This window comes from Panthera pardus, unplaced genomic scaffold (assembly GCF_024362965.1).
Source record: "Panthera pardus isolate Hobbes unplaced genomic scaffold, ASM2436296v1 HiC_scaffold_21, whole genome shotgun sequence".
In the NCBI taxonomy this organism is placed as follows: Eukaryota; Metazoa; Chordata; class Mammalia; order Carnivora; family Felidae; genus Panthera; species Panthera pardus.
Window position 1 is genome coordinate 3,436,409 of NW_026526777.1, and position 25,951 is coordinate 3,462,359.

The 25,951-nt window shown below is 48.7% G+C and overlaps 2 protein-coding genes across 3 annotated transcripts; both read left to right on the top strand.

Moving 5' to 3' along the window:
- The first annotated feature begins 3,362 nt into the window (after window positions 1-3,362).
- Window positions 3,363-7,578, top strand: LOC109257281 (T-cell surface glycoprotein CD1c-like). Of its 2 annotated transcripts, none has more exons than XM_019433296.2 (6): window positions 3,363-3,609; window positions 4,014-4,280; window positions 4,902-5,180; window positions 5,388-5,666; window positions 6,012-6,102; window positions 6,233-7,578. In XM_019433296.2, exons 1-6 carry the CDS (start codon window positions 3,375-3,377, stop codon window positions 6,252-6,254), a joined length of 1,173 nt encoding a protein of 390 aa, XP_019288841.1. In that variant the 5' UTR covers window positions 3,363-3,374; the 3' UTR covers window positions 6,255-7,578. The 2 variants fall into 2 exon arrangements, with proteins under 2 accessions (XP_019288841.1, XP_019288842.1); XM_019433297.2 differs by having other exon boundaries at window positions 4,017-4,280.
- Window positions 7,579-15,548: 7,970 nt separating this feature from the next.
- Window positions 15,549-19,000, top strand: LOC109257306 (T-cell surface glycoprotein CD1b-like). The gene is made up of 6 exons (XM_019433342.2): window positions 15,549-15,626; window positions 15,875-16,141; window positions 16,679-16,957; window positions 17,164-17,442; window positions 17,684-17,777; window positions 18,698-19,000. Exons 1-6 carry the CDS (start codon window positions 15,566-15,568, stop codon window positions 18,714-18,716), a joined length of 999 nt encoding a protein of 332 aa, XP_019288887.2. The 5' UTR covers window positions 15,549-15,565; the 3' UTR covers window positions 18,717-19,000.
- Window positions 19,001-25,951: the final 6,951 nt, after the last annotated feature.

Consider the following 25,951-nt stretch of genomic DNA (forward strand, 5'->3'; position numbering starts at 1 on the left):
GCAGGGGGCAGGTCCTGTGAACTTGGCCGCGACCACAGGGAACCCAGGAGAGCTCTCTGAGGGGCAAACATCACCCATGGAGGTGAATTTGGGAGGGCCAAGGACCAGGACTTCTGGGCGAGCAGAGGGCGCCTGGGGAAGGCTGTCGCCAGAGGCAGAGCAGGGGGCCCGCAGCACAGCCACAACCTTCTTATCCCAGGAGGCCGCTCCCCTGTCAGATTATCCCATCTGGGCTGTGTGTGTCTACAGGCTCACCTGTACCCACTTCCTCTCCCCGATGCCTTTTCTACAGACTCCAGACCCCGGGGTCTGTGTTCCTGAGCATTCACTACTGCAAATAGCTTCAGTCCCCTCCTCACAGAGCCCCCTGCCCACCCCACCTGCCTTTCTGTTGGGGTGCCAGCCACGTGAGCCTCCGGGCATAAAACTGACCGATTTAGGATGAGTTTAGCTGGCTTTTCGTGGAAGTAACCGAACTATTTTAAGAACGAGCCTGACGTAATCAGGTCTACATTTTATGGGGCCGCTGAGGCAGAGTGCCCAGCAGATGTGGAGGGGGCGTGGGCTGCGGGAGGCAGCGGGGGTCACGGCTGCCCCTGGCCCCCACGGGAAGAGGCATACTATGCAGGCCACACAGACAAGTGACAGGGAGCAAGGAGAGGATGGGTCCCAGGAACGCGGGTTTCCAGCTTCTGTTGGGGTGACTGGCCCCGCACGGCCACATCCTGGGCTGGGCTGTCCCTGCTCTTCTCGTTCCCCACGTTCTTCTCGTTTTCCCACGTTCTCCTCCCTTCTTTCATCAGTCTGTGCTCTTTCCCGTGGCAATCACGTGGATTGTCTCACGCGTGACTCCGGGAGAAAAAGCGAGGGTAGAACCTGTCCCACGCCCACAGGTTCGGTCTGCTCTCCTCCTCCGGCCTGTGCTCACTCTGCACGGGGGCTCGGCCCGCACTGGGCGAGCTCGGCTGCCTGGGCCTGACCCCCACACCGTCACTTTCTCCCAGTTCTTGGGGCTAGAAGAGCAAGGGTTTGGTTTCTGGTGGAGTCTCTCTTTCTTGGTTTGCGGACGGCTGCCTTCTTGATGTGTCCTCACATCACCTTTCCTTGGTGCGTGAGGACAGAGGGAGAGAGAGCGAGCTCATTCCCCGGCATTTCTCCTTGTAAGGCCCCCCCCCGTTAGCACCTGTGTAACAATGACTGCCTTCCTGGAGGCCCTATCTTCTAATAGAACCACCCTGCAGGGGGTGAGGGGGAGGGTAGGTCTCCCACGTATGAATTTGGTGGGGGAGGGGACACAAGTACTCAGTTTATAACAGTAAGACCACTTCATTTGGAGGTCAAGGCCACCAAGAGTACTTGGATTACACGCGTAAGGGAAGTTCTCTAGAAGCTTCATCAGAAGTGATGTGGACGATTTGATCGATAGATCTTACGCTCTGTGTCTTTACCTCACTTTGTTCTGAGTTCGGGAGGGGGGCAAGTTACAGGGTTACAGGTTCTATTATACTAACCGCTGTGGCCAGGTTGGGTCCCAGTGATAAGTAAACGTGAGAGGGGCGCCTGGGTGGCTTAGCGGGTTAAGCGTCCGACTCTGGGCTTCTGCTCAGGTCATGATCTCACAGCTCGTGAGTTCAAGCCCCGTATCCAGCTCTGCGCTGACAGTGCGGAGCCTGCTTGGGATCCTGTCTCTCTCCCTCTTTCTCTGCCCTGCCTGCCATCTGTCTCTCTCTCCCTCTCAAAGAAATAAACTAGGGGCGCCTGGGTGGCTCAGTCGGTTAAGCAGCCGACTTTGGCTCAGGTCATGATCTCGCGGTCCGTGAGTTCGAGCCCCGCGTCGGGCTCTGTGCTGACAACTCAGAGCCTGGAGCCTGTTTCAGATTCTGTGTCTCCCTCTCTCTCTGACCCTCCCCTGTTCATGCTCTGTCTCTCTCTGTCTCAAAAATAAATAAACATTAAAAAAAATTAAAAAAAAAATAAACTTAAAAAAAATAAGTGAACTTGAGAATCTTAGAGACCAAGTACAACACGGTTGATTTCTGATGCCAGCCAATGGCCCGTGGTCTCTGCCTCGGAAACTCCTATTGGAGGCAGCGGTTCTCAGAATCCTGCAGGGAAGGTGGTCAGAGGCCACGTCTGAAGCACAACACATTCCATGCCCAGAGCTCAGCGGCCCCAGCCCCAAGGCGAGGAAGCAGGGAGCTGTAGTTTTCCTACGAGCCCGTGGGAAAAAATGTAATAACCACACAGCATTGTGTGGACTGTGGCCTCCTAAAATCAGAGTTTGCCATTAATAAGAAGATTTGGGCGATGACAGGATCTGGGATGTGAGTGAGATCTGGCTGGGGCTGAAATTGTGGAAGGTGGCTCTTGGAAGTTTGTGACATGTGGAAATCGCCACGTATCTGTGGCCGTAATAGAAAGAGCTCACTGAGGGGCTCTTGCGTGGCTCAGTCGGTTAGGCGTCTGGCTCTTGGTTTCAGCTCAGGTCATGATCTCATGGCCTCGTGGGTTCGAGCCCCCAAGTCAGGCTCTGTGCTGACAGTGGGGAGCCTGCTTGGGATTCTCTCTCTCTTCCTCTCTCTCTCTGCCTCTCCCCCCACTCACGCTGTCTCTGTTTCTCTCAAAACAAATAAACTTTAAAAAGAAAGAAAGAAAGAGCTCACCGAGTGTGATTTCCAGCCTTGTTATCAATGCTGACAAAAGTGTCCCCGAATTCAATTCTTGGCTGAAAATACACTTCTGCATTGGCTGAACGCATTGTCAGGCTCTATCCGTTCACGACTCCGTTAAGATGCTTGGAACTAAGCATGTGTTGAGTGACTTTTTGGTGAATGGATGTATGAGTTAGATTCAATAGGCGGGCAAATTCTTCACACTTTTCATGGTCCTGTGCACTCTGGGGTGGCTGCACTTTCCTCTCTCGGGGGAAGGGGGAGCCGGCGATGGCTTATCAAGGTGCCTGGGGAGCTGGCGCAGACCTGAGAACACAAATCCTGCAACTTACAAAGGTGCCTGCGAGAATCAGGGGAGGAGAAAGGTGGGGGGATACGGGGTGAGGCGGGAAAGAGCAGACTCTGAAGATTCTGGAAAGGGGAGGAGAGGGATGGACCATCCAGAGAGGGGGCTGGATGGGACAGAGGCAGAGCTGGACCCCTGATCTGTTAGAACAAGCAGGACGCAGCCAAATGGTGCGGTTTCTGTGTTTTGCTGTAGCGATGAGACGTGAGTCCCAGGGAGGTGCGGTGACTCTCCGGTGTCACACACAACTCCCTACAGGATCCTGGCAGAGGGAAGCGGGCGTGGTGGGGGGTGGAGACAAGGAGAGGAGCTGGAAGCCAGGCAGGGGGACAGTCTTGGTGGGAGCTGGAGGGGAAATGAGAGCCCACGTAGGAGGCTGGAGGCTGGAGAGGGAGCAGCAGAGCTTTTTTATTTCAATCAGCGGTTGGGGGGGAGGACGGCTTGTCGGTGGAAGAAGGAAGTCAGAGCAGAGACAGTGCCAGGCAGGTTGGCTGAAAACAGAGGGGAGTGGGGAAACCTCTGCAGGTGACATGGTGTCTCTACAGGTCACCCTGCTGGCTGCCCTTCTCCTGGGAGGTCACGGTGCACGAGGTAAGAGCCTCTGCCGCCCGCCCGGTCCCCAGCTCCGGGCAGAGCCCGGCGGCCTCTCCCAAGACGATCGGGATTCTCAGGTGGCTGGAGCGTCCGCACCCTGAGAGGTCCCGGCCCGGGTTAGGTCCGCTCCTTGACAGGTGGCGAGCATGGGGCCCCGAGTCAGGGAAATGTCATCACTAACCTCGTTGTGGCTTGCCCCTCTCTCCCCTTCCCTCCCTCTTTCCCTCTCCTTCTTTCCCTCTTTCTCCCTCCTTCTACCCCCTCCTCTCGCTCCTCCTCTCCCTCTCCCCCTGCCCTCTCTGTCTCTCCTCTCCTCCTTCATAACTGCTTCACTTCCCAACTTCTCTTTCCTGCTTGCTTCTTTTTTTCTCTCAAACAACCTGGTGCTCTACTACCCACAGCAGCCCAGGAACCCCTCTCGTTCCATGTCGCCCATATCTTCTCCTTTGCCAACCAATCCTGGGCACAGCATCAGGGCTCAGGCTGGCTGGGTGACATGCAGACTCACGGCTGGGACAGCAAGTCCGAAACGATAATTTTCCTGCGCTCGTGGTCTAAAGGCAACTTCAGCAACGAGGAATTGATCGACCTGGAGCTTCTGTTCCGCGTCTACTTCATCGGATTAACTCGGGAGACTGAAGAGTATGCCGATCAATTGCACTTAACATGTAAGTTCCCTCAGAAGGTGCTTCGATTTCCAGGAAGCATGCGCACACCCTTCGGGACCATTGCCTGTTGTTCCTGTCCCAGGATAAACATCTTCATGAATCAACTCGGGGGTCCTTCCAGATTTGGGCTCCTCAAGACTTCCTAGACTCTTTCTTCTTCTGACTCCTTTTTTCTTGCTCATTTTTAGCTTTCCTCAGTGGTCTCCGTTCTGCGGCCTAAAACACAGAGACACATAGTCGTGCCCCTCTGTGCCTGACTCCCTTAAACTGTGATCTCTTCCTCCATTCAGACGCTTCCAAGGTTTATGCTACAGCCCAGCAACCATTACGACCCATGTCATGTGCCCTCTACTTGCAGGAGACCCTTCACGTGGACTCTGACCTCCACTTTACTATCATTTCCCTGACTTCTTCAAATCAAATTCTTAATTCTTGGCATGTATCCCTATGGCCCCTTCCCCATCCCCCGAATTCTCTTCCTTCTTCCTGATCAAACACATCTTTGGCTTACGCCCACACCTCTACAAAACCTTCCGGCTCCACTTTTCAGTCAAGCCCTTATATCATTTGTCTCATTTTCCCACCCACAAATCTGTCTTTCTCCTTCCTCCTTCTTCCCAGATCCCATGGAAATACAGGTGGCAGCTGGCTGTGAGCTACATTCTAGTGACATTGCAAAAGGCTTCTTACAGGCAGCTTATCAAGGATCAGATTTCCTGAGCTTCCAAAACATGTCCTGGGTGCCATCTCTAGAGAGTGATAGCAGAGCCCAGAGCGCCTGTGACCTCATGAACCAGTATGAAGCCATCAGGGAAACGGTGCACAGCCTCACCACAAACACCTGTCCCCGATTTGCCTTGGGTCTCTTCGATGCAGGGAAGGTGGATCTCCAGAAGCAAGGTTTGGACGGCCCCTGCCTCTAAGATTTTTCTATACATGCCCCTTCCCACCATCCCTTTCAAAGTTAAGACAAGGACGAGTTCAAGGAGGTTAGGATTTTCTGGGTACAAGTTTCCTAGAGCAGGATAATATGTACATACTGATGCGGTTACCCCCTTGAGCTGTGTGTTAGAATCTCCGTCTGAATACCTTTCATGCCCTCTGCAGTGAGGCCAGTGGCCTGGCTGTCCAGTGGCCCCAGTCCCGGTCCTGGCCGTCTGCTGCTGGTGTGCCACGTGTCCGGCTTCTACCCAAAGCCAGTGTGGGTGACGTGGATGCGGGGTGAGCAGGAGCAGCCGGGCACCCGGCGAGGCGACGTCCTGCCCCACGCTGACGGGACGTGGTATCTTCGGGTGACCCTGGACGTGGTAGCACAAGAGGCAGCGGGCCTGTCTTGCCGGGTGAGACACAGCAGTCTAGGAGGCCGGGACATGGTCCTCCACTGGGGTGAGTAAGGTAGAGCCTGTAGGTGTGAGAAGGTGGCTCTTGAGCCTGGAGGGTTGGGCAGAGGAAAGTTTCACGGCGCCAGAACGAGGGGAGTGCGGTATCAGGAAAGAATGAATACAAGTGATTTCAGGAAAGTAAGGATGGAGCACAAGGGGGGCTCGGACGCCAGAGGCTTGGGGAAGAGATGAGGCACCCTCCTCCGGGCAGGTGTGAGAACAGAGTGACAAGGTTGTTTGAAGACGGCATTCATATCCGATGCACCTGTTGAGATGGGGAATCAGTGGACAGAGTCGAACCGGCAGTGGGTCAAAAATGACGTCTGTTGTGTCTCTCTAATACCCACAGGACACCACCTTTCCATGTACTTGATACTGTTGGCTGCGATAGTGCCCCTCATTCTTCTGACAGTCACTGCATTGTGGTTTAAGAAGCGCTGGTGAGTTCTCCAGGTTTCCTCCTCTCTTCCCAGTTTCTTCTTTCACATTCCGGCTTTACCCGTCTTAGCTTCTGTCTCCTGACTCCTCGCTCCTCCAATGCACCCAGAGGCTGCCATCTGTCTTCCACAGCTCCTATCAAGACATCCCGTGAGCTTCCTCGCCACGCCTTCCCCAATGGCCCGGGAGCCTAGGACGTCAGAGTGATACCCTTCTTTCCACCCTCCGTTGAATTTGTTTTTCCTGTTTCTGCTTTACGATCATCAGTTCACACAAACCAGTCTAGTTGTGTAACCCTCTATGGAATGCCTCCCTTATAATCTCCATTCGTTCCATAGTCCTCAACTTTCAAAGCCCATTGTGGTTCACAGCCTCCAGAGTCTTCCTTGACCCATTGGTGGGAAGCCCTTCAACTCCGTTCCGTGTGCATCTCATTTCTCCCTGCACAGCAGCTCCCTAGGTCGTTCTTCCCCTTCCAATATGCAAACTCCTCTAGGACGGTGATCATGATGAAGATGTGTTTTCTGCGGCTAAAACGTGGTCAGTGAAAATCAAACCCAAACAAACCATATCCAAGCTGGACTCACTGTTCTATTGACAGTCTCTCCTCATATGTTTACTCCTGACATGGTTATAGGTTTTGAAGGATTGGTGTTTCCCTTTTTCTTTAAATGTTTCCTAAGTGGCCCCCAAATCTCATATCCCTTTAGGGCCCTCATTTTTTCACTAAACTGTTAAGGAAAAATGCAGCGTTGCTCCTTGCCAAGCTTTCCCCCCGCCCCCCAAATACAACGATGCTACTCTTTCCAACTTATTCCAAACACGAAAAGAGAAAGAGTGAGCAGGCCACGTGTGCGGTGGGGCAGACGTGTCGTGGATGGTTAACAAAACGGAACAAGAGAGCCGGTCCCCAGGATTGGGGTGGGATCAAGGCACAGGATGTATATGGAAGACAAACCCCCCCAAGGGTGGCGCTCTCTCAGATACCTTTGTCTGGACTTTGTTTTCTTCAAGACTCATTCACTAATTCAAGTAACACTTGTCAAACCGTGAAACACGGGACAGGCACACTCGTGAACTGGTCGAGGAAGAAACAGTGGGGACCGTATCCACTTGACTAGAGATGCAATGCCCACCTTCTTCAGTCTGTCGATGCCCTTTGTACTCGGTACATTTTTTTGGTTTCATTTTAGAAATTTTGAATCAACTTTATGAATGTGTAATTTACATACCATAAAATGCATCTATCTTAAGTATACAATTCTATTCGTTTTGGCATACATATACACTTATGTAAGCAAGACCACCGTCAAGATACAGCACATCCCATTACCCCAGTTACCCCCATACCCACTGGCAGCTAAACCTACCGCCAACCAGGAATCCTTGCAAATACTGGTATGCTTACTGATATGGCTAAGCTTTGATTTGTCTTTTCTGTAATTTTATTAAAATAAAATCACTTATATAAACCATAAGAGACTCTTAAATACAGAGGACAAACTGAGGGTTTGTAGGGTGGTGGGTGGGGGGAATGGGCTAAATGGGTGATGGGCATTAAGGAGGGCACTTTAGGGGATGAGCACCGGGTGTCCTATGTACGAGATGAATCACTGGGTTCTACTCCTGAAGCCAAGATGACACTGTATATTAAGTAAATTAAATTTAACTTAAAACAAAGAGGAAAAGGGGCACCTGGATGGCTCAGTCTTGACTTTGGCTCAGGTAATGATTTCACGGTTTGTGAGTTCGAGCCCCAGCATCGGGCTCCATGCTGACAGTGTGGAGCCTGCTTGGGATTCTATCTCCCTCCCTCTCTCTCTCCTACTTCCTCTCTAGCTCTCTCTCTCTCAAAAATAAATTAAAAAAGAAAAAAGAAAAATTAAAAAAAGGAAAAAATGGAATCACTTATATGTACTCTTTGTATCTGGGCTTTTTTTTTTCCACCTAGTATATGGTTGTAAGTCATTCCATATTTCTTGTTATTACTCAGTAGATCTCTGGTATGAATATACTATCTTTTTTTTTATTCATCCACTCTTTGATGGTTATTCGAGGCTCTTTGTGGTTTTGTTTATTTCATTACCTGCCTGGGCTAGTTCTGTGGATTCTGGCTGCCCTCCTCACTTTGCTTTTTTATCGAGCTGACAACTGGTGTTATATTAGTTTCAGGCATAAAATGTAATCCTTGGGTCTTTGTCTACACTGCAAAGTGGTCACCGCAAGAAGATCTCTTTTCCTTCCTTCCCTCCCTCCCCTCTTCTCCTTCTTCCTACTTCCTGCCTCCCTGGAAGTCACTCCCATCTCGACTTCCTAGATGGGATGCTGCGCGATTCATGAATCGTTTCATAAAGCCGATTACATCTTCAAATTCTTTTGGTTGAAATTTGTGTGTTAGCAGCACTGGTAAGGGTTACATCTTTTGTCGAGGGGACACATATGGATTGGAGCACACACACATTTACCATTCAAGCAGCTTGCAAATCTGCCCTGGCCTCTACTTTTTCTGTGCAAAGCTTCGTGTCTGGCCAGGGATAAGCGGAGAACTGTGGCCCGCTTTGCTCTCTCCTTAGTAGGTGTGCAACGTTCCACACTTCTAGGAATACATGGCAGCTCATCAGGCCCCACCATGGCTGACTCATTTCCCTGATATCTGTTAAATTTTGGCCGCTCTATTCTTTGCCTTAATGGGTATTGCAGCCCTAGGCAGCAGTCATGTTGACCTTTGATTTTTGCCACCCATTGTTATTATTTCCTACAACCTCCCTGGGCATGAGGCCTCTCTGCAGAGCTCCAGGTTGGGTACACCCTTCCAGTGACAGCAAAACCGTAGGTCCTCAGCTTCCAGAATCACCAAGCCAGGGGAGGGATGGGAGCAGCCTGGCGTCAGTCACTCTGTTGTTCTTGCTGAGGGTAAGGTAGCTCTGGAGTAAGTACTTCTCAATCTGTTGTATACCTTCAGTCATTTTCCAGAATTCTGAAATTGCTTATTTAGAAAATCATGTCCCTTGTTATCACCGATAGTTAGGGAAAGAACGTGCTGAGCCCCTTACCCAGCCACTCTGGACACCTTGCTCCCTGTGTAATATTATAAATCAAACAAGCAAGAGTTTCCATTCCTAACCATTGAAAGCAAAATGCAACACTACTCATAACCACTTGTCAAGATGGTGACAAGCCGTAAGTCTAGAACCATTTCAAGCTCCTTTAAAGCATAACAGTTTACTTGGGGCACCTGGGTGGCTCAGTCGGTTGAGCGTCCGACTTCGGCTCAGGTCATGATCTCACAGCTCGTGAGTTCGAGCCCCGCGTCGGGCTCTGTGCTGACAGCCCAGAGCCTGGAGCCTGCTTCTGCTTCTGTGTCTCCCTCTCTCTGCCCCTAACCCACTCACATTCTGTCTCTGTCTCTCTCAAAAATAAATAAACATTTAAAAAAAATTTTTTTAAAGCATAACAGTTTACTTATCTACAGGGGATCTACCCCAGGGTCAGAAAACAATTCTTACCTTTTTCCAGTAATCATATTGTTCATGATGGTGTTGGTATTGTCCTAAGACCATCTTGCGTGTGTGGTCTAATGGGATGTAGTGTAGAGTGGGGTGGGTGAGGACGTATTTGTGTTGGTTCAACGGCGGCCAGTTTTTCCTCATGGGAGAAGTTGCTGTGAGTTAAAGGAATAAAACTCTGTGGTTCTGGAATTGAAATGAAATTTATACAAATGTGAACTCATTATGGTATTCTTTTTTTTTTTTTTTCACGTATCAATCTTTTAATGTCTAGACATAAGAAAATGGCCAACCAGAAAACAGCTTTCCGTTGGCCTAGCGGAGATCATTCGTTACAAGTAGCCGTTCTGGCAAACTGCACAGCTGGGCGTGAAGTCAGGGCAGCCCCTGCTCCATTGTCACCTCCAGGCTGAGCCCCCCTACCTCCCGTAGAATCAGAGCATGCGGTGAGCGAAGCCGAACTTCTCGGGCCTCCTCTTTGCCTCTTCCTTCTGAACCAAGAGGGGAGAGAATAACCAGCAAAGTTTGTGTTGTTATCCAGAGGGGAGGCTGTAAGAACGTCACTGTCAGCGTCCTTTATACCCGGGGGCTCGGAGCCCACAGGACGATTTTAAGAGGCCCCCGTGTAGCCATGTGATTGGCTCCCAGAACAGACATTTTGGTCTGAACCGTGAGGGTTACGGCAGACACAGAGGGGGCAGATGGTAGGGGAGAGGCCAGGAAGCGAGTGTCACAAATGGTATGTCTTCAAAAAAATAAGGCATGTGCTGCTGTCCCCAACTGCCATCAGGCAAGGAGTGGCTCAAACCAGGGTCTTTGCAAAAATATAGTCTGTGTGCGGAGGCCCCCCTTTCAGCGAAAGGCGAAGGTCCTAGAACGGAATGCTGGAAGGACTTTTATTAATCCCCTGGGTTAAAATGACAGTTAAAGTCACTTGGGGAAAGAGAGAAACACCAACTACCCCTCCCTTCAAGCTTTAGTGGCTGACAGGAATCCAGGCTCTGAAGTCACAAACAAGATTATTTTTCAAGATTATGAGCGAGAGCGGCAGCTGGTCAAGCGTGTTCTTGCAGGAAGGCCGGGAGCAGGGAACGTGAGGGGTGCTCCCTGTGAGCGGCTTATGGGGAGAGCGGCGGTCCAGCCCCACGGCCCCCTCGCAGGGACAGTCGTCCTCAGGGCCAGGGGTGGGGGTGCTGGGGACAGGTGATGCTGTGTTCCACAGATAATGGTATGAAGGGACGGTTAAAATGTAAAGTTTAAGTGCGGCATTTGGAAACATTGTTATTAAAATTTTAGGAGATTACAACCTGGAAGGATTGAGAAATTCTAAAGAAACGAAGCAAAAGCAAACAAACAAAAAAGAAGGCGGAAGATGTCAAAGGCATGAGAGCTCTTTGTGGGTGCTGACCAGCTCACTTTGCGATTAGAGATAATAAGTCACATAAAATTTGACAATCAGGGGCACCTGGGTGGCTCAGTCCATCAAGCGTCCGACTTCGGCTCAAGTCACGATCTCACGGTTTGTGGGTTCGAGCCCCGCATCGGGCTCTGTGCTGGTGGCTCGGAGCTTGGAGCCTGCTTCGGATTCTGGGTCTCCCTCTCTCTCTGTCCCTCCCCCACTTGTGCTCCCTCCCTCCCTCTCTCTCTCTCTAAAATAAACACTTAAAAAATTTTTAAAGAACACTAAAAATAAAAATGCATTAGTTTTTACTTCTAGTAGAGTATCTATCTATGTAAAATTTCAGCCCTCTCATATCGCCGGTGGGAATGCAAAGTGGCACTGCCTCTGTGGAAAATGGTTTGGCATTTCCCTAAAAAGCTAAGTGTAGAATTAACCATATGACGCAGACCTTCCACTTCTAGGTATATCCCCATAAAACCTAAAGACAGATGTTCAGATAAATGTACGTAAAAGTTCATGGCAGCACTATTCGCAATAATGAAGAGTGAATAGGAAGAAACAGCCCAAATACCCATCGGTGAGTAAATGGCTGCACAAAATGTGGCAGATACACAGAATGGAACATCATTCAGCCATAAAAAGGAATGAAAAATAACACAGCGTGGATGTGCCTCAAAAACATGATGTTTGGGGGAAAAGAAACCAGGTTGCGTAATTCTGTTCATATGAAATACAACAGTAAGTCCACAGAGACCGAAAGAGGATTATGAGCTAATAGGGGATTGGCCTGGGGGAAGGGTGGGGGTAGGTGACCGCATAATGGCTATGGGATAGTCCCTTGGATAATATAAATTTTGGGCAAGTTGTTCGAGCTGGTGGTTGCACAACATTGTAATGTACTAAATTCCATTGAGCTGGCTGTTTTATATTGTGTTTCACCTCCACAGCAAAACAGATACGCAATTAGATAATCCGAAATTTTGGAGTCTAAGTATGAGATGTTCCATTGGAAAAGAATGGAAGGAAAGATGGAAAATCTTTGGAGAAAAAAAAAAAAGCCTACAAGGTAGTAACAAATAGAATAATAGATGTTTCCTTTTCAACAGTAGATGTGGGAAAACAGTAAATTAGAATTTGACACTAGAATTTGAAATCCAGACCTACTGGGACCTCCGTCTGCTCTATAGATAGAAGGATTGTACGGACCCCAACATATGCACTCATAAAGGATAGACAACAGCAAAAAGCAAAGTAAACCTACAGGAACAAAGGTGTGTAAAAAAAAAAAAAATTGAAACCCCAAAACATACAGTTTGGATTCAAAGACCAATTAAGTCAAAAATGCAGCGGGTTTTCCAATCAGTCTGTCTCAGAAGTTTAAATCTCTCAAGAGGGACACGTGGGTGGCTCAGTCAGTTAAGCGTCCAACTTCGGCTCAGGTCATGATCTCACGGCTCGTGGGTTCGAGCCCCTCTCGTCGGGCTCTGTGCTGAAAGCTTGGAGCCTGGAGCCTGCTTCAGATTCTGTGTCTCCCTCCCTCTCTGTCCCTACCTGATCGCTCTCTCTCTCTCTCTCTCAAAACTAAACAATAAAAAAAAATTAAAATGCTAAAAAAAAAAAAAAGAAGTTTCAACCTCTCTGTGTCCCAGTACTGGGGAGGCAGGTACATTTCACTGGAAATTGCCCCTTCCAGCTCAAATTTGAGGTTCTTTGTGGCCCTTAAGAACCTGTGTGTTCTGGGCAAAGTTCAGCCAGCCAAGGTTCCTGAGCTAAAAGGAAGTCTGTGAACTCACTTCCAAGTTTGGGATAAGGTGGGCTGGGGGACGAGAGTCTGGATGCTAAACAGGTACCGCAGAGCTGAAAAAGGTGCGAACGGCAGGTGCCCCCTGAATACTCGCCGGATAAATGAACGAGTAGGGCAGGACGCCTGCCGTTTTCGGATCTGTTGCTAACTTTTATGCCTTGGTTAAAATCGCAAAGTTTGAAAGAAAGCAATACAGCTACGGGCCGCTCACTTGCCTGCTTCCTCTGCCCGGCTTCGGGCCCGCAGGTACCGTGACCTCGGCTCGGGCTGCGGGACGCGGGTGGCGCTGGGCCTCAGGAGGCTGCTGGAGGCCAGCTCGCTGGGCCGCCGCCTGCATTTAGGTGGAGGGGCCCCGACTGGCCCCGGGTCTGCGGACATCTCACGTTTGCCGCCGAGGTGTTTGTGCTCTTTGCTTTTGGGGTGGAACTTGAGGATCTTTGTTGTATTTCTTGTTGTTGGGATCTTGGAGGAATCAGGGACGTTTTCACCCGTTAATCCTGCTCTCTCTCCTCTTTACCAGGTTAATCCTGCTCTCTCTCCTCTTTACTGCCTCACGGCTGCCAACCTCCCGTCCCAGCGGGTACGGTAGCGCCTTCGGTGGGGTTTGCATCCGAGCAGGGGTGGCGGCGACCGTGACGGTGGACGAGAGGGCACGAGAGCACCTGTCAGGTGTCTGACCCGGAAACGGAGGCTGCCGTTCCCAGTATCTCTTTGACTCCAGGCAGGACGCCATGGGCCAGCATCCCAATCGGCCCACACTGCTCGGCCAGGGTCCCCTCCGAGGCCAACTCCACCGGCTCTCGGTGCTGCCACATCGCTGTCAGTGGGATGTTTGTTGTGTGGGAGAATTAATCTACTCACTGCGCTCACGCACCTACTAAGTTCTTACCATTTGGGCTGGTCAGCGAGTCAACACCACATCCCGCAGATGGAGTCTTGGGTGTTCTCCCTCAAACTCAAGGCTCACGAAGAAATAAAAAAACAACCATGTTAATGGCGGGAGGTGTCCAGTCTCTGCTGTCGTCTGGCTGTCACCCAAACGGTGACTTACATACTTCACAATTCGGACTTTGCGGTCAGGCTCAGATAAAGGCCACTCTTCGTGGCGGGAGCCACTGATTTCCAGGCGTAGAGATGGTGACAGTCCTCATCTTGGATTTGCTTATCGGCAGCCGTAAGATCGGTGAGCGAAAGCCCCTCGTGCTTGGAATCTTCTACCACCCCGTTTCTGCTAGATGATACGTGGACCTATGCCAGTGGGTCACGCTTTCCTGATTGGAGGAAATCCAAGAATTATCATAACGGGCAACATGTTGACTAGCGCCCATATATTTCCCTCCGTGGATGCTCAATGTACTGTTGCGATGTGCCGAGGGCATTCGTAGAGAAGACAGGGGATGACAACTCAGGACCCATATCTTGGAACTTTTGGTGAAAAGTGACAAGCTCCTTGCTCACCTAGCAATCGTTTATTTGCTGTCGGAAATGCCGAAAGGTAGAGTGAGGCTGTGAGATGCTGCGAGAGGAGAAGGACGCTCTCTGGCCTGGGACCCTCTTACAAAAATCTGTCTCTGAGACTGAAGCTACACACAGGAGACTCCCCAGTTTCTCCTGGGCTCAAGAAGATTTGTTACTCTATTTTTTTTCGCTAAATAATTTTTTTAAATATAATTTCTTGTCAAGTTGGTTTCCATGCAGAAGCTTTGTTACTCTATTTTTTTAACTAAATAAGTTTTTTTAAATATAACTTCTTGTCAAGTTGGTTTCCATGCAGAAGCTTTGTTACTCTATTTTTTTAACTAAATAAGTTTTTTTAAATATAACTTCTTGTCAAGTTGGTTTCCATGCAGAAGCTTTGTTACTCTATTTTTTTAACTAAATAATTTTTTTTAAATATAACTTCTTGTCAAGTTGGTTTCCATGCAGAAGCTTTGTTACTCTATTTTTTTAACTAAATAATTTTTTTTAAATATAACTTCTTGTCAGGTTGGTTTCCACGCAGAAGATTTGTTACTCTAAACTCCAAAGCCTGAGTGCCACCGAAAAGAAGGTCATATGCCAGTAGAAAGTGTCATCTTTACCTGTGAAAAATGGCTGTGACATAAGACGAATTTGTTTGGATTCTTAAACGGCAGTATTTATCATACTTGATTCTGGGATTTGGGTTTGTGGCACTACAGCCCGGGTGGGGTTTTCAATGCTTTGCCTTGTTGTAAATGACTGTCAATATATACAGCACCCCAGAAATGAGAATGTGGGTGAGAGGGTCCAGACAAGGGGGGTGAGATGAGCCACAGGAACCACTGAGGACGCCGGGAGCAGTGACAGAATTGCAGGGCAGGGAGGCAGGGCAAGGTCCAGCGGGGTGGCTAAACCCAAAGCATCCTTCTAGATCCAGGCGAGCCGGAGGAGTTGTCCACCATTTCCCCCTTATTTAATGCCGTGGAAGGACCTGCGTGTGGAGGTGAAACGGCCCTTCAGAACCACATGGGGGTGGGGGTCTTCCGAGGTAGGAAGCAGAAAGGGAACTGGCCCCCGGGGGCCAAGGAGACAAGAAACCAGACGTCAGAGTCAGATCGGCTGGGGTGAAAACGAGCGGTGAGTGGGAGGCCCAGGGCTGCGGGAGGGGCGGCTCTTCTCTGCTGGGCAGCCTGGACCAGGAAGAGATTTGCCAGCTGGGAGACAGAGGAAGTCACCTCTGAGCGAAACTGCTGAGCCAGAGCCAGAAGAGCAGCAGCTGGGTCCCCGGGGAGATGCTGCTTCCGTGGCTCCTGTGGCTTGTGGTCCTCTGCCCGGGGGGCGGCGGCGAGGCAGGTGGGCGACTGGCCAGCACCAGGAGGGGCTGTGGATAAAGCCCCGGAGGGTCGGGTGATCCTAGCACCACTGCTCCCCCCATCCGGAGGTAGGGTGGGCGCCCAAGGCCTTGGGGGCAAAGGTCTCGGGCTCTGTGTCGCTCCTCAGACTCTGGGTTCCTTTTCTCCGGATCTTTCCAAGTTTCATTCTTTCGTTATCCCCGGCTTCTGCCGTTCTGCTCACTTTTCTTAACCTTCCGTCACCCACAGCCTTTCAAGGGCCCACCTCTTACCACGTCATCCAGATCTCGTCCTTTGCCAACAGCAGCTGGGCGCAGAACCAAGGCTCAGGATGGCTGGGTGACTTACAGCTTCAAAGCTGGGACAGCGACGCGGGCAGGGCGGTTTTCCTGAAGCCCTGGTCCAAGGGCAACTTCAGTGAGGAGGAGGTGACCGGGCTGGAGGAGGTGTTCCAGGTCTACCTCAACGGGTTCATCCTGGAAGTACAGGACCACGCCCATGAGTTCCAGATGGAATGTGAGTCCGGGGCTCTCGTCGAGGGAGGTTCTCAACGACTTGTCTCTCTCCTGTTGTAGGCCACTACTGCCTCTGACCTTGCCCCTCCTTCCCTCGGTGCCCAGCTGCACCCACAAGCTGGCCTGGAGTAGCCACAGCCTCAGATTCCACACCCCACAGAGCGTTCACACGCTCTGCTGATGGGTGAAGGTCCCCTTTGCAACATCTCCTGGTCGGCTTGGGTATAACTTGCGTTTCTCACACCCCAAGCAAGAAGCCCCACTTCCCTGCCCTGATGCTTGAGACATCTCTACCTGCAATCCCTCTCCTCGAGCCTCCTGCCTCCTCCCTGGCACTCTTCCCGTTCACTCTGCCCAGCTGCCCCCCTTTCCCTGTTCACACACACACCATCACAACTGCCTCTCCGCCGTTGGTGACACGTGTGCCTCTCCCTGGTCCTAAGCTCTCCGAGACCCTGGCTCATCCTTTTACGCCTCACACCTTTTGCCCCACCCGAATCGCAAATCCCAGGTTCTTCTCTGTTTTCCTTCTCTCCAGATCCCTTTGAGATCCAGGGGATAGCAGGCTGTAGTCTGCATTCCGGTGGGGGCACGGTGAGCTTCCTGCGGGGAGCGTTAGGAGGAGTGGACTTTCTGAGCATCAAGAATTACTCCTGTGTGCCCGCCCCGGAGGGTGGAAGCCGGGCACAGCGCATCTGCGCGCTCATCCATCAGTACGCGGGCATCCGGGACATCGCGGGGAAGCTCCTCTTTGAAACCTGCCCTCAGTATCTCCTGGGTGTCCTTGATGTGGGGAAGGCAGAACTGCAGAGACAAGGTTAGTCCTGTCCCCCCCACTGAGGCTTTTCTGTTTCACCTGCCACCACTTTCTTTAAGTTCAGGAGTAGGATGTACCCAAGAGAGGGCTTAATAAATTATTTGGTTTCCAAAGGAGGAGAAAGGGCCACCGTCCAAACTTGAGTTTCCAAATCCCTCTAGACTAGAGTCATAATCCGTTGCTCTCCCTGTTCCTTCCTGCCCCAGTGAAGCCCGAGGCTTGGCTGTCCAGTGGCCCCAGTCCCGGTCCTGGGCGTCTGCTCCTTGTGTGCCATGTGTCCGGCTTCTACCCAAAGCCAGTGTGGGTGACGTGGATGCGGGGTGAGCAGGAGCAGCCGGGCACCCGGCGCGGCGACGTCCTGCCCCACGCTGACGAGACGTGGTATCTTCGGGTGACCCTGGACGTGGCGGCCGGGGAGGCGGCCGGCCTGTCTTGCCGAGTGAGACACAGCAGTCTAGGAGGCCAGGACATGGTCCTCTACTGGGGTGAGAAAGGGCTGGTGCCCCACAGGGCCCGGAGAAGAGGGTCCTCAGGCATAGAGGGAGGCACTGGCCAGGGGTGGGGCTTGATCCATGACCAGGAGGGAGAGGGAAGGAGGGACACGGTGGGGGAGGCATGGAGGGCTTGAGCATCAGGAGCACGTGACCATCAAGTAGGCAAAGGAAGGTCAGGAGAATCAGAGAATGGGTTTTCAAGGGACGTCCTGTGTCCTTCCCCCATTTTCAGGAAACCCCGTCTCCATCGGCTTGATATCTTTGGCGATAATAGTGCCCTTGTTCATCCTTTTGACAGTTCCTACATTGTGGTTTTTGAGGCGCCGGTGAGTGTTTACTTTTAGTCTTTCTTTTCTGTGCATCTGTCCATCCTCCCAATTTATTGATTTACACATTAGCCTCAGTTCTTTTCCACCAGACCCTCCCCTTTCTCCCCAGTCCCATCTCCTTTATGTAAATCCATTGTTTAAGTTGTGGTGAAATGTGCACGACACAAAACCTGCCTTCTCGGGACGCCGGTGGGGGGGGGGGGAGGGTGTGGTCAGTGAGTTGGCGTCCGACTGCGGCTCAGGTCAGGATCCCACAGGTCTTGGGTTCGAGCCCCGTGTAGGGCTCTGTGCCGACAGCTCGGAGCCTGGAGCCTGCTTCCGATTCTCTGTCTTCTTCTCTCTCTGCCCCTCCCCTACTTGCACTCTCTCTCTCTCTCTCTCTTAAAAATAAATAAACATTAAGAAAAAAAATTTTTAAAAAAATCTGCCTTCTTCATGGTCTTCAAATGCACAGCTTAGAATGTATGAAGTGTGCTCGCATTTTTGTGCAAGCAATTTCTAGAGCTCTTTTCACCTTGAAAAATGAAACCTCTACCCAATGAACAAGCCCTTCTCAGCGCCTGCTCCCCAGGCCCGGGCAAACACCATTTTGTGCTGTGTCTCTATGAATTTGGTGACTCTGGGGACCTCACCTAAGTGAAGTCATTAGTCGTTGTTCTTTTGTAACTGGCTTCTTTCTCTCAACACAACACCCTCACGGTTCATGCGTGTGGTTGCACGCGTCAGAATTTCCTTCCTCTTCAAGGCTGAGGAATGATGTTCTGGGGCACGAACAGGACACATTCTGTTTGTCATTCATCTGTCGACAGACACGGGGGTTGATGTCACGTTCTGGCTACTGGTGAACAATGTGGCTATGCACATGGGAGTGTGAGTACCTCTCACGTAGAGCTAAGTTTTGGTTGTGTTCTTCATAGGTCGTATCAGAGTATCTAATGGACTCCTCTTCCATTTGGAATAAACGCTCAGAAGCCCAGAAGCTCACGTTGTCAGCCTGGGAGATGATCGCGTCATATTTCATCAAATAATCCTCTTGGTTGGTCACACCAGACTTCCCGTACGATGCGAGATAAATCACTATTCATAACTGGCAGACAAATAATAGAAAACCACAAATTTATTATGAGACGGTGTCAATAGTACGATTCACCCTGATCTCCTACGTGTGAGACGTGGGAAAGAATGTGTTTCAGAATAAATGACACGTGGTATACCCCTTACTGGTGACGTCCCTTTGGTTTCCTAGTATAAAACTTTTTTTCTGCTTCTGCTGAAATGTCATTTGCCAAAGGAAGCTAACTACAATTATGCTGGGATCATCGTATTTGCAGAGATGCTGAGCATGTTTAACACGGTTTCTCTGTCTCCGCCTGGATGACTTTCTAACCCTCGAGGTCCAGCTGGGATGTCTCTTCCTCTAGGAAGCTTTCCTTAGCGGTGGAGTGGAAATGACCCTCCCTTGTCCGGTGTCATGCAGTGACCTACTTCACTCTGTACCCACAACATTGAGTTATTTTTGGTTTTCTTCCCCCTTTACTTGTGAGTTCTTTGGGAGAAGAGCTTTCTCCAGATGGATCTCTGGCATGATCTCTTCTGTGCCTACGCATTTGCTCAGTAAGAATGGTCTAAGTGGATATAACTGCCACGTTGATGGTCTTTTCCCCATGCTTGTCCCCAACCCCTTAGTTAATATTCTAGATTTCCCTCTTTCTAAGATATTTCTCACTGAGCAATCCTCTCATCTGCGCCGAAGCCTTCTAGAGAAAACCCCTTGCTCCCTTGCTGTGACTATAGCCCACTGGCAAAGCTTCATCTGGACAGGATCCTGCTCCTCGATTTTCCAGTGAGAATGATTAGGCAGGATGGGGGGAGGGTAATAGCACAGAGGGGCTGTTAAATATTCATGCAAAACGATCAAGAGGGCTTTTTAAAAATACCTGCGCTGTCGCAATTTAGTCATATTTCTATTTACTTTTATACTGACTCATTCTTTTGCTTATTCCATAGTTTTCAAGAAACTCCATTAAGAAAAAGATTAAACTCATTTTGATTAAAACAGCAGGAGGAGGAGGGGGAGATTTTGAGGATATTTTTATTTTATCATGCTTATTTATTTTTTAAATGTTTATTTTTTCTTGAGAGAGAGAGAGAGAGAGAGAGAGAGAGAGAGAGAGAGCATGAGCAGGGAAGGGGCAGAGATAGAGGGACAGAGGAGTCAAAGCACAAGCCAGATGCAGGGCTCCAATGCATGAACTGTGAGAGTGTGACCTGAGCTGAAGTCAGACACTCAACTGACTGAGCCACCCAGGTGCCCCGAGGATATTTAAAAAAAATGTTTATTTATTGATTTATTTTGAGATAGAGGGCGTGAGTGGGGTGGGTGGAGAGGGAGAGAGAGAGAATTTCAAGCAGGCTCTGAGCTGTCAGTGCAGAGCCCCACATGAGCCTCGATCTCATGAACTGCAAGATCATGACCTGAGCTAAAATCAAGAGTCAGATGCTCAACAGGTTGGGCCACCCAGGTGCCCCAAGGATATATATATATATATATATATTTTTAGGACTTTGGGAGGGGAGGTCAGAGCAAGCAGAGACCTTGGCCAAGTGGAAGGTACTGGAAGCAATTCTCCCATATGGAAATGTTAGGACAATACGAACTTTAGGATTGAGCAAGGATAGGAAATGGCTGAGGTATATAGCTTTCTCTCCTCTCCTTTAGCACAACTGGTTACTTCTCCAGAATGCATTAAACCTTACCTCACCTTAGAGCAGAGGCACCTTCAGCTATCACCCAGGGCCCTAATGCATGTGTTTTTGGTGTGGACTGTGAATCAGCAGCAGGAATAGTGCCTATAAGCTTGTTAGGCAAAAGAGGTTCTCAGACCCACCCTAAATCTATTGAATCAGCAAAGCCAGGAATGGGAACCAGATTATCTGTATTTTCAACAAGCCTTTCTGGTTATTCTGGTGTATATATTTAAGTTTGAAAAATCCTTCTCTAAAGGTTTCTCAACCTTTGCACTATTGACATTTTGGGCCAGATAATTCTTTGTTATGGAGGGTTGTCCTGTGTACGGTGGGACTTTTACTACCATCTCTGGCCTCTACTGGGTAGATGCCAGTAAAAAATCCCCAGTTTTAACGACCAAATGCATCTTCAGACATTGCCAAATGACTCCTATGGGGCAAAACTGACTATAGATGAGAACCGAGGTCTAAGATAATGAATACAATTTCATCCCCCTGCTTAGTTAGAATAATTGGTTCATAGTGTGTATGTGACCTAATTTCATCCAATCCAACTGAAGCCTGAGTTTCTGTTTGGTGGTTGAGTGAAGAGGGGCTCTCTCTTTGTCTGGATGGTACGTTGCCTGCAAAGCTCAAGGTTGCAATGGAGTTTTCTTCCCAAAGTTAGGCTGGCCCAGGGTTGAAGTTCACAAATAAAACTGAGCAATGAAAACAGGGCCAGAGACCAGATCAGCTGTGCCTGCAGATTGACCTCCCTCTGGGTATGACACCTGTAGGAGAAGACAATGGTCCCGAATGCTGGGTTTACCTCCCAGGACTTCTTTCCTTTCATGGATCATAGTCTTTCCATGCCTCACTGTCTTGAGAGTTCTCAGATGTCTTTAAATAGATTATATTTTTCAAAATCTGTCTTATGAGCTGTTCTTATGAGCAGGGTAATTTTCCCCAAACAATATAACTCATCATTGCCAGTGTTATTCTAGAAGTCAATAAAATTGGTTAGGATTGACCTTGAAAGAATAAAGATTTAGTAATCAGGGAGGCAAATGGAAACTGATTGATTCATGACATGAGCACATTTGGGGGAGACATTATTGTTTTCTCAAGCTGCAGAGATCATCGTTGATGATGATTGTGATGGTGATGGCGATGATGATGGTGATGGTGACAGCGACAGTGATGGTGATGGTGACATTGACGGTGATGGTGATGGTGATGATGGCGATGGTGGTGATGATGATGATGGTGATGATGATGATGGTGTGGTGACAGTGATGGTGATGGTGGTGATGGTGATGGCGATGGTGATGATGATGATGGTGGTGATGATGGCGATGGTGATGATGATGATGGTGATCATGATGATAATGATGGTGATGTTGATGGTGATGATGATGATGATGGTGATGATGGTGATGGTGGTGATGATGATGATGGTGATGATGATGGTGATGGTGACAGTGATGGTGATGGTGGTGATGGTGATGGCAATGGTGATGATGATGATGATGGTGATGATGGCGATGGTGATGATGATGATGATGGTGATGATGGCAATGGTGGTGATGATGATGATGGTGATGATGATGATGGTGATGGTGACAGTGATGGTGATGGTGGTGATGGTGATGGCGATGGTGATAATGATGATGATGGTGATGATGGCGATGGTGATGATGATGATGATGGTGATGATGGCAATGGTGATGATGATGATGGTGATCATGATGATAATGATGGTGATGTTGATGATGATGATGATGATGGTGATGATGGCGATGGTGGTGATGATGATGGTGATGATGATGATGGTGATGATGATGGTGACAATGATGGTGATGGTGGTGATGGTGATGGCGATGGTGATGATGGTGATGATGGCGATGTGATGATGGCGATGATGATGATGGTGATGGTGACAGTGATGGTGATGGTGGTGATGGTGATGGTGATGATGATGATGTTGGTGATCATGATGATAATGATGGTGATGTTGATGGTGATGATGATGATGATAGTGATGATGGCGATGGTGGTGATGATGATGATGGTGATGATGATGGTGATCGTGATGATGATGGTGACGATGGTGATGATGATGATAATGGTGATGGTGATGACGATGATGATGATGGTGATGATGGTGACGGTGGTGATGGTGGTGATGGTGATGATCATGATCATGATCAAGATGGTCCTGATAATTTTTATTGTTTCATGTGTGCTTTTTGCCCCCCACATTCCTCATTTAATCCTTACAATAGCCCTATGAGGGCAGTAATGTAATTGTTCTCATTTCACGTGTGGATGCTGTAATTCACGGAATTGTGCAATTTGTTCACGTTACATCCACACAGAGCAAGATGGCCTAATAATTCTCTTATTTCAATTCTTTTTTTTAATGACTCTTGGGGAAAAGATGAACTTCCAACATGTTTAATGTAGGATTGGAATAAGGATAGAGATGGTTCTAGAGCTTTAATCACTCTCAATTTGGGAAGGTGGTTTACAAGGAAAAGTATGGAAATGGATAACAGAGACAGGAGTGGTCACTGACATGGGTAGGAGAAGAGGTGATAGTAGGTCTTAAAAATCCTAGTGAAACCCAGGGTGTCTGGGTGGCTCAGTCAGTCAAGCATCCAACTCTTGGTTTCAGCTCAGGCCATGATCTCATGGTTCATGAATTTGAGCCCTACTTTGGACTCTGCACTGGCAGCATGGAGTCTGTTTGGGATTGTCTTTCTCTCTCTCTCTCTGCCCCTCCCCACTCAGGCTCTGTCTCTAAAAATAAACAAATAAACATTGAAAAATTCCTGGTGAAACCCAAAGTGCAAAATAAATATGCACAAGGCCCAGAAACATAACAAGTTATGAATAAAATTTTAAATGGGAGAAAAGGGATGCATCTTCCTTCCAGAAGAATTCCAAATTTTCTATGTAGATATTTCCTTTCCAGAAGGTGGGGCTTGATTCCCTGCCCTGGAACGTGGGCTGGACTCACTTCCAATGGACAGAGTGTGGACAGGTAAAAGAGTAACTTTACAGTGGAAAAACCCGGCAGATGACCTTAGTCAAGTGATCAACGTGAACATTACCAGTCACAAGTCATGTTGATAGCACATTCCTCTAAGATCACGTGAAGACAAGGGCATGCCGCCTCTGTGGTAGTCTTCCTTCAAACCCACAAACCCAAACTGGTCACGAGAAAAACATCCAATATTCCCAAAGTGAGGGAAATTCTACAAAATCTGACCAGTACTTTTCAAAATCATCAAAGTCGTGAAAACAAGACCAGTCTGAGAAGACTAAGGAGATGTGACATTGAATGCAGTGTGGCTCCCTGGATTGAAACTTTGAACAGAAAATAGAAATTAGTGGGAAACTTGGTGAAATCTGAGTAAATCTGTCCTTTATTAATTGGGAAATTAATTAGGTTAATTTCTTAGTTTAGGCAAATTTACCACGGTTACGTAAGATGCTCATTTTAGAGGAAAACAGGTAAAAAATATATAGGGACACTCCATATGATCTTTACACCTTTTCATTAAATCTGAAATTATTCTGAAATAAAACATTAAAGAAAGTTCTAGTACAGTCTTAGGAAAGCCCTGAGAAATCCAGAGTTCAGTTCCTAAAGTACATTCACTGATAAGATGTCTTACACAAGGGTAAGTGTAAGTGTCTCATGAAATAGCACTTGCTTGGAGAGGGTATATACTCTGGGTTATAAAAACTAAGAACAACTGAAAAAAAAAATTTCCTCAAGCACGACCAGTAAAAAGAAAAATTCAAATTAGAAATAGATGGACAACACATTGAATTAATTGGAACAAAAACCACACAAGTTGAAATTCAGTATTAAACCTGTTATTCAAGTATTTTGTCATTGGAGGGGTGCCCGAGTGGCTCAGTCAGTTGAGTGTCCAACTCTTGATTTTGGTTTATGTCATGCTGTCACAGTCGTGAGATCAAGCCCTGCATCAGGCTTTGTGCTGAGTGTGAAACCTAAGATTATCTCTCTCTGTCCTTGCCCCCCACTAACATGCTCTCTTTCTTTTTCTCTCTAAAATATAAATAAATAGGGGCACCTGGGTGGCTCAACTGGTCAAGCATCTAACTTCTGCTCAGATCACGATCTTGTGGATTGTGAGTTTGAGCCCCGCATAGGGCTCTCGGTGCAGAGCCCACTGCGGATCCTCTGTTGCCCTCTCTCTCTACCCCTCCCCTGCTCTCTCTTGCTCTCAAAAGTGAAAAAACATTAAAAAAAAAACCCACTAAAACAGGGACCCCTGGGTGGCTCAGTCGGTTAAGCGTCCGACTTTGGCTCAGGTCGTGATCTCATGGTTTGTGAGTTTGAGCCCCGCGTTGGGCTCTGTGCTGATGGCTCGGGGGCCTGGAGCCTGCTTCGGATTGTGTCTCCCTCTCTCTCTGCCCCTCCCCAACTTGTGCTCTGTCTCTCTATGTCTTTCAAAAAAATAAATAAATGTAAAATAAAATAAAATAGCACTAAAACAATAAAAATTAAAAAAATAAGAATAAATAAATGAATGAAATTTTGTCATTGGAAGTGTTCACGAGCCTACTGAGAAGTATCGGTTGTCCTGGCTGGAGATGGTCAGAGAAGCAGGAACGAAAGCAGGGTCACGAAAAACCAGCTTTATGCAATGGTCACTCTGTCTTCTACTCTACTTGACTAACTGTGCAGGGGGTGAAGAAACAGTCACCGTTAGCTATAGAGTATGAGATATCATGACCTTGGTGGTGGGGATGGAGGAATATAGGAGGTTGTGGTGATGAATCTTCCAGACTCCTTAAATGAAGCACTGTGGTTACTGGTTAAGTTTGGGGGTGATGTGGGGGGGGGGTGTCTGCAGCCAACAGCCAAGAAAGAATTCTTGAAGACGTCTTTGGAGCAGAAGGGTAATTTTATTAAAGTACAGGGACAGGACCCTTGGGCAGAAAGAGCTGCACTGTGGTTGTAAGAGTGACTGGTTATATACTGTGGAGCTGGGGGAGGGAGAGGTCAAAGGGAAGCCTCCAGAAGGACTTTCTTCTGCTAAAGAGGACTCATAGGATGCCAGGGGCCTTTCTATTATCAGGCTAAGGTTGTTTTCCCTCTAGGAAGGCATTAACATTACGACAGTAAGGGCTTCCTGGAGAAATGTTATGCTCTGCATTTGCCACAAGTATTTGTCAATGGGCTGCAGGTCAGAAGGAAATTTAACTTCACCTGCCATTTCCTTCTAGCCTTTGTTCCCACATCACTGTGGAGGGGAGGGTGATGTTCGGGCTCTAGGAAACCGAGTCTGTAAGTTCCAGGAGATTAGGCTATTGATAAGATTGCCTTTTTCTTGTCATTTACCAAGACATTTGCAAACTGATGGAGTCTCCTGCATGACTGTGATCTCTGTCAGTTAACCATT

Excerpts from the sequence above, each read along its gene's own strand:
- LOC109257306 (XM_019433342.2), top strand. The coding sequence starts at position 15,566 with ATGCTGCTTCCGTGGCTCCTGTGGCTTGTGGTCCTCTGCCCGGGGGGC. Across the intron at positions 16,142-16,678 it reads CCATGAGTTCCAGATGGAAT|ATCCCTTTGAGATCCAGGGG; the intron begins GTGAGTCCGGGG and ends CCTTCTCTCCAG. Across the intron at positions 16,958-17,163 it reads GGCAGAACTGCAGAGACAAG|TGAAGCCCGAGGCTTGGCTG; the intron begins GTTAGTCCTGTC and ends TTCCTGCCCCAG.
- LOC109257281 (XM_019433296.2), top strand. The coding sequence starts at position 3,375 with ATGAGAGCCCACGTAGGAGGCTGGAGGCTGGAGAGGGAGCAGCAGAGC. Across the intron at positions 4,281-4,901 it reads CGATCAATTGCACTTAACAT|ATCCCATGGAAATACAGGTG; the intron begins GTAAGTTCCCTC and ends CCTTCTTCCCAG. Across the intron at positions 5,667-6,011 it reads GGACATGGTCCTCCACTGGG|GACACCACCTTTCCATGTAC; the intron begins GTGAGTAAGGTA and ends TAATACCCACAG.